This window comes from Procambarus clarkii, chromosome 28 (genome assembly GCF_040958095.1).
Source record: "Procambarus clarkii isolate CNS0578487 chromosome 28, FALCON_Pclarkii_2.0, whole genome shotgun sequence".
Lineage (NCBI taxonomy): Eukaryota > Metazoa > Arthropoda > Malacostraca > Decapoda > Cambaridae > Procambarus > Procambarus clarkii.
In genome coordinates this window covers 4,939,350-4,947,658 of record NC_091177.1, presented here as the reverse complement: position 1 = coordinate 4,947,658, position 8,309 = coordinate 4,939,350, and the positions used below count along the sequence as shown (strand labels likewise).

Below are 8,309 nucleotides of genomic sequence, written 5' to 3'. Positions count from 1 at the left end.
TGAACCTATAGCTAGTTCTTGATGTACACTGTGTAATATCTCATATAGAATAGGGTAGCTGCAAATTGCTGTGTATACCCAATTTTGCTAATTAAAAAAAATGAATAACCATCCTGTGAGATGGGAATATTAGATGAACTTATAACTAGTTTTTTTATCCACACTGTGTAATCAATCATCTAGAAAAGGATAGCAACATACTGCTTTGTATACCTAAGGGTGTTAAAAAAAATGGCGTAGTAACCCCTGGCGGGAGGCGGAAGAGGGCGTCCGTCGACCTGTCAGTGTGTCCGTAGCCGCAGGTGAGCGCGGGTGCACTCTCGTCGGGGCCTGTTATACACGCCAGGTAACTAGAATATGACGGCTCTTGTCTTGGAAATGAATGATAGCGAGTTATTTGTTTCCCATGATAGCGTGGTTGAGCGGAGCCATGAAGGAAATAATTAAAACGTACCATTCGTGAGGCCTTGAAGTTCAATATGTTGAAAGTAAATAGAGTCTTGTATATTTTTATTATGACGCGCCTCTGGTGTCTCGTCAGTTGTTGTGTGTTCTTTGAAAGACGATTTGTTTCATAATATTTTTTCACAGGAGACGGTACCTGCTGGTTACACGGAAGCTGTGGGGGATGGTTACTCCCATGCATATGGTAGCTGTGGGGGACGGTTACTCCCAGGTATATGGTAGCTGCGGGGGATGGTTACTCCCATGCATACGGTAGCTGTGGGGGACGGTTACTCCCATGCATAGGGTAGCTGCGGGGGACGGTTACTCCCATGCATACGGTAGCTGTGGGGGACGGTTACTCCCATGCATACGGTAGCTGTGGGGGACGGTTACTCCCATGCATACGGTAGCTGTGGGGGACGGGTACCCCCATGCATACGGTAGCTGTGGGGGACGGGTACCCCCATGCATACGGTAGCTGTGGGGGACGGTTACTCCCATGCATACGGGAGCTGTGGGGGACGGTTACTCCCATGCATACGGTAGCTGTGGGGGGCGGTTACTCCCAGGTATATGGTAGCTGTGGGGGACGGTTACTCCCATGCATACGGTAGCTGTGGGGGACGGTTACTCCCAGGTATATGGTAGCTGTGGGGGACGGTTACTCCCATGCATACGGTAGCTGTGAGGGACAATTACTCTCATGCATACGGTAGCTGTGGGGGACGGTTACTCCCATGCATACGGTAGCTGTGGGGGACGGTTACTCCCATGCATACGGTAGCTGTGGGGGACGGGTACCCCCATGCATACGGTAGCTGTGGGGGACGGTTACTCCCATGCATACGGGAGCTGTGGGGGACGGTTACTCCCATGCATACGGGAGCTGTGGGGGACGGTTACTCCCAGGTATATGGTAGTTGTGGGGGACTGTTACTCCCATGCATATGGTAGCTGTGGGGGACGGTTACTCCCATGCATATGGTAGCTGTGGGGGACGATTACTCCCATGCATATGGTAGCTGTGGGGGAGGATTACTCCCAGGTATATGGTAGCTGTGGGGGGGATGTTTACTCCCATGCATATGGTAGCTGTGGGGGGATGTTTATTCCCAGGTATACGGTAGCTGTGGGGGACAGGTACTCCCATGCATACGGTAGCTGTGGGGGACGGGTACCCCCATGCATACGGTAGCTGTGGGGGACGGGTACCCCCATGCATACGGTAGCTGTGGGGGACGGTTACTCCCATGCATACGGGAGCTGTGGGGGACGGTTACTCCCATGCATACGGGAGCTGTGGGGGATGGTTACTCCCATGCATACGGGAGCTGTGGGGGACGGGTATCCCCATGCATACGGTAGCTGTGGGGGACGGTTACTCCCAGGTATACGGTAGCTGTGGGGGATGTTTACTCCCAGGTATATGGTAGCTGTGGTGGATGGTTTCTCCCATGCATATGGTAGCTGTGGGGAACGGTTACTCCCATGCATATGGTAGCTGTGGGGGACGATTACTCCCAGGTATACAATAGCTGTGGGGGACGGTTATTCCCAGGTATACGGTAACTGTGGGGGACGGTTATTCCCAGGTATACGGTAGCTGTGGTGGATGGTTTCTCCCAGGTATATGGTAGCTTAGGGAAATTGTAAGGTCTTGATATACCTTGATATATACCAAAGAGATGAGCATGAACTCCACAAATGGTCAGATGTCTGGCAAGTGCTCTTTAATGTCAATAAATGTAAGACCTTGCATGTGGATGCATAACAATCTGCATCACATCTACCCAATTGACAGCACTACCTTACAACGGATAGATGAAGTAAAGGTCTTTCAACTGTAAAAGTCTGGTGTGCCCCCGCCTGGATTATTGCATCCAGGCATGGAAACCTCATCTCCAGAAACACAGCTGCTTTGGAGAAGGTGCAACACCGGGCAACAAGAATCATACCAGTGCTTGGTCATCTCTCGTATCTGGAACGGTTGGGGGCCACTGGGCTAACAACAATGCAGACAAGTCATTACAGGGTGGCTCTAATAGAAACCTTCAAAATACTAAACAATTTGGACGATGTCGATCTGGACACTTCAAAAGGTCAGATGTAACACAATGAGGAGCAACGTTCAAGCTCAACAAGCTACAATGTAGGACAGAAAACAGGAGATGCTTTTACACCCATAGGGTTGTAAACCCGTGGAACTGCCTTCCCACTGAAACCGTAAATGCCAAAACTGCTGGGTTTTAAAATAGAAAAGATCCAGACAAATGGGGGGGACCTTTGACAAGCTGCCAGCTTTGTCCTCATCGAGGCCACTAGTAATAGTGGCCCTCATGTAAATTCAGGTAAAGTCATTTATTTATAAAACATAATATATGAAAATTTATAATGAAAATTATAGAACATAATATTGGCATACTGACTGTCTTATGTGACTGTCTTAAGTGATGTGGATGACTAAGGCGATTGTTAGTTGGTAGTAATAGTTTCACAAAAGGGATCAGCGTTTTGTTTGTCGTTTTAATGTTTTTGGGATACTGTACTGTTACAGATGCTAAAACGCATCAAAACATTAACGTTGTAGTAACTGGATATAATCATTATTGATAAGAAATTAGAGGGACCGGTTAGTGATTTCAAATTTACCTTTGGTAAATTCAGGTAAATTAGCACTTAATATTACTTATGAGTTGTATATTAATTTATATAAATGTAAATTTGTTTTTTTCTGATAAACTTAACACTAAAGAATATAAATTATTTTTAGAATCTACCATATAGCTTTAGTGGTAAATACAGTAGTACATTTACAGTATTGAATACTAACAATAACATATAAAACAATGGATTTATTAGAATGAATAACTAAAGATTCATGCATTTTGTAGTAAAAAGATAAATGACTAAATAGTCAATTAGATACAGTACTTTTTAAATGTTTTATTATTGTTAATTAAAGCAAGTACCCTACATAGTATTTTACTGCATTTGAGAAATCATTCGGAAATTTAGGACCCTTCATTTGCTTGACATTTCTGCTTGGTTCAGTTGATCTCTTAGATCATGAAATAGTTGTTTCTAGTGTGATGTCTGTCTTAATAAGGTTAAAATTGCAAAATGTGAATGCAAAAATAGTTCTTAGCCTTGATAGTAGGGATCTTAAGCCAAAAAAATATCAATGTACAATACTGTATAAATGTTCGAAATAAGACAAAAAGGATACTGGGATGCATGCCCAGAAGTGTCAGCAATACATCTAATGTTCGTCGGCTAGACCTTGCCTTTGTTAGGCCCCAGTTAGATTATGCAGTTCAGTTTTGGTTCACTGAAGTATAGCATTGATATACTACTACATAAGGTTAGTGAACATGAAATTATATGCAAATTAACATTTTATTAGTACTGGTACTCTTCTTTATTTATGTAAGTTATGGGTTTCTATAAATTATTAATGATTTAATTAAAAGTTACAGTACAGGTATAAGACTAGATTTAAGTAAAATTGTTAGATTGCAATAATCACAGATTGATAATCATTAACATAGAAGTCTTAATAATTTGCATGTATTGTACTGTATCAGTATAAATTGTATTAATTAAAAAAAAAGGGTTTATTTAAATACAAATCTATAGCCTATAATTCTAGATTAAAGATTCTGGGATGGGATTCTGCTAACCATATTTAAATAAAATATTTTTAAATTGGTTCTAATCTGTTTAATGTTCTAATTCTAGGAAAACCAACAATAGTATTTACATTGTGCACACACAAGTCATTGTGCATGTACTGTACTGTATGCATTATTAGTATATCATAATTTTTTTAGCATATAAGTCAAAATAAGGCAAATAGGCTACTGGGATTCATATCTAGATGCATTAGCAATAAAACTTAATGTTTTATCAGCAATATCTTGTTCTTGTTAAGCCTCATTTAGATTATGTACAGTAGTTCAGTTTTGGACAAGTGCTGTACCATAGAATAAATGTAAATTAATTTTAATTTGTACAGAGAAGTATGACAATTAGTGTCTGGAATTAGACATCTTTGGGTATAATTGGGTATAAAGGAGATCTTCCTTGCATGGGCAAGTAAGCTTGTGTATTTTAATTTATTATGTTAATAAAAGTACATTTATTGCCAATTATATAGAAAATATTTTTTTTTAAATATAAAGAATTTTTTAATTTACAAACCAACAAAATTATATTAAAATACCAACTACACGAGCAAATGTGATTTACAAGACTGTAAACAAATAATGTAGAGTATTTGAGAAGTACTGTGGTTCATGTATGCGACCACCAGCAAGGAGCTCTGCAGTGTTGACTCAAAAACCCACTCTCCCACCTGTGGCTTCCACACCTGGTGGTCAATATTGACTTTATCCATTAATAAGGGTGCATGGAGCAGGCGAGTGGGGCTGGGAGGTTTGGGCGGGCGGGGAGGCGAGGTTTGGGGCGGGTGGGGTCGGGGAGACGAGGTTTGGGGCGGGTGGGAGAGGCAAAGTTCATTGTCAAACGTTAGCTGATTTAAGTATTTGTGCTAATTATTAGCTACAAATACTGATAAAGTATAAAGTAACATTGTATTCTCAATAATGAAGTAATAACCCATAAAATGAGGTCCATATGAATACTGTTCAAGAAATTTAATATCCATATTTGATAAAGCTGAATGCAGAGATTGTCAACCAAGCAAAGGGAAGTCTAAGACCAGTGAAGAGCTCTGTGCCATAAGGCACTGCTCTTGCAGCAATGTTATAATAATGCTCAAAGAAGTCACATTAATGTGATGCATCAATGAGAAAATCAGTAGGAGCCATGAAGTTTTGAACCTGCATACAGGGTATTCCCAAACACACTTCAACACTATCAACAAACTGGAAAAGATGCAAAGACATGAAACTAAATGGCTCCCAGAACTGAAAGGCAGGAACTACGAGGAAAAGGTTAGAGCTATTAAATGTGCCAAAACTAGGAGATAGAAGAAAGGGGCAATATGATAAAAACATACTAAAGAGTACTGTAACAGAAATAGACAAAATTGATAGGAAAGAATTCCTTAGATCTGGAAATTAAAGAACAAGGTCAAAGATTTAAATTAACTAAACAAAGCTGCCAAAGAAATGTAAAAAATTTAACTTTTGCAAACAGTGGTAAATGGTAAGAATAAGTTGAGAGATGGAGGTTAAAACTGTTGGTAGTTTCAAAATGTTATGAGAGTGATGGGAAGATGGGACACCATGAGTGTAGCTCTCATCATGTAACTACACTTGGGTAATTACTAGGCCATGATATGCTAAAAGTAATGTACCAGTAATCTTGGAATCTACTGAATCCTCTAGGGGTTCCTGAGGCAGTTTGACCCCAAATCAGGGATTTACAAACTACCCAAAACACCTACCTACTGGTTGTGGTATAGGAATTCTAAAAGCTACATTTCTCTCCAAATGTACAAAGAAATTTCATTAATATGTATCAGTGAGAAAATTGGGAGCCTCAGGCTGGGCTCGGGGAGTAGAAGAACTCCCGAAACCCTCTTCAGGTGTGCTCCAGGAGCCATGAGGATTCAAATCTGCACACTGGGTATTGTGCATTTTATATCGTGCATTTGAAGAGAATCATTGGGGTACAATCCTATACCATAGCAAGAGTGTATGCAGGTACAGTAATGTATAAAGGCCTTATTTGAGATAAGATGATGTCTCAGGAACCCTAGAGGATTCGGTAGAATACCAAGTTACATTACTTTTAGCATATCGAGGCCTAAAAGTTTAGGAAGTGTGCTTGTGAGTACCCAGTGTGCAGGATCGAATCCTCTTCACGTCTCCAACTAATTTTCTCGATAATAGTACTGTAATGCAGTTGTCATAATCATATTATTGTTACTTAATAATAATGAAAAAATCCACTAGGGCTGTGAGGTGGCACGAACCTACGATCAAGTTTCCAGCATCATATTCTGCCACTGGACCACCGCATACTTGTAAGTCATAAAAGTGGATTTCTACTGAAATCACAGGAAATCTGGAGGCCCCCTACTGATGCCAGTTAAAGTTTTTATGTATGACCCACAAGTACAGTACGCGGGTGGAAGGACAAAACGGTCCCATACCTCACGCCCCAATTTCAGAAACGCACAGAAATCACACTAACGTGATGTATCCACTCGGTAGAGTATGATGCTGGCAATGCCTTGGTCAGAGGATTGCACCACCTCACAGCCCTAGTGGATTTTCTCATCGATATATATATTATATATATATCACCTTAGTGTGATTTTTGTGATTATTATTCTTATTGTTGATATTGTTAGTTATTAATTTTTGTCATAGATGATCCCAACTAATAAAAAACTACGTACATTGTTTAGATATTGGTTAACACAATTCTAGTTAAGATGTTCACAGCAGGAGATATTCACAGCACACAGCCAAGGTTTTGTGAATCTACACATCATATAATGTGACCTTGTGTTCCTTTAGAAAATAATCCAATGTAAAATTATTCATATTCATTATTTAGTGACAGGAATTTGATAAGTGTTCGTAGTAGTAATAGCTATGTACATAGTATATTTCTGGGTATTTTGCTCTGTCAGGTAATGTCATCTGGAGTTGGCTGGTCGGAGCATTAAGTGCACCTGTTCCCAAACTGGGAGCCATGGCCCCCCTGTGGAGGCCTTTTTTGCAATATGTAGGGGGCACAAGTTGAGGCAGTATACAGGTCATGATAAGAGGGGGTAGGGGGGAAATAACCATCTAGTGGAGTGAGCTCACAGGTTGCTACCTGTTTTTTTTAATTGCAAGTTGCCATAGTTACCATTAATTAATAATGACACTATTTGAAGAAAGGGGTAAGGCCTGTAGTGTGTTTGGTGACTACTGGACTTCAGCACTATACTGTGCTAAGATTTCATTACTACACATCAGGATTACTTAGTGGTTTATGATTTATAAGACTATACCTGTAGTTACATATAATGTGCACATAGTGTAATGACAGCAAAAATGCTGTTTTCTGTGGGGACCCCCTTCAGCTCCCTGGAGCTATCGGGCTAATATGCGATGTACAGTACATATTAGTCTAAGGTGATGTATTTGGCAATGGAGTTCAGCCTACCAGGGACCACGAGTCAGAACCTGGCTCCCCTCAGAGGTAAGGGATCTAAAATGGTAAACAGACACATCTAAAATAACATCTAAAATGTCATGCAAAACCTTTTGTTTACCACAGTTAAGAAATATCAGAAGTTTCACTGGGTATTTTGGCTTATCTGACTGGTACAATTAAAAACATAATTTGTACAACTTTTCTGATGTCTAGTACTTGTTGAACATTATAGTAAATTGACCATAATGATTGAGACTGACAGTCTTACTGCAATTCTTAAAATTTAAATGATTACAGTACTGTACCTGTACTATGAAAATATTTTTTTAAAGTTTCTTCAGTAGCTCTTTTTTCACATCTCTCACATAGCTACTAGTTTGAACTGGGCAGGATAATTTTCCCATTGTCTATTGATAAATATGAGCCAAAATTGAAATGGAACCACATTAAAACACTTCTTTCTCAGCCACTAATTTAATTGTAGGTAAGGTCTGTGTGATTGGGTATTCCATTACATATGTCAGGGGGATTGAGGTGCATTTTCTTGTATTCTTTGCACTTGCACATTTTAACTTTTGCATTGTAGATGACGATGTTGTCCTGGGCCACTTTGGGTGTGCTGGTCATCGGTGCTGCTCATGCAAGGCTCGTCTTCCCTCCAGGGTCTGACATGGGCTACATTGTTCCAGGTTTGTACATGATTAACAAATGTCTTTCGAGGTTAACAAGCCTATGTAACCAAA

The 8,309-nt window shown here is 40.3% G+C and overlaps 1 protein-coding gene across 2 annotated transcripts in view; it reads left to right on the top strand.

Annotated features, from left to right (window-relative positions):
• Positions 1 to 245: 245 nt before the first annotated feature.
• LOC123755037 (uncharacterized) overlaps positions 246 to 8,309 on the top strand; it is a 35,334-nt gene continuing 27,270 nt past the window's right edge. The window contains exons 1-2 of one of the 2 annotated variants that reach the window (XM_045737487.2): positions 246 to 346; positions 8,153 to 8,255. In XM_045737487.2, the coding sequence (XP_045593443.1) occupies positions 8,153 to 8,255 (103 nt within the window). In that variant the 5' untranslated portion in view covers positions 246 to 346. Of the gene's footprint in view, positions 347 to 613; positions 677 to 8,152; positions 8,256 to 8,309 lie in introns of those variants that run through there. The other variant, XM_045737486.2, reaches the window with a different exon arrangement.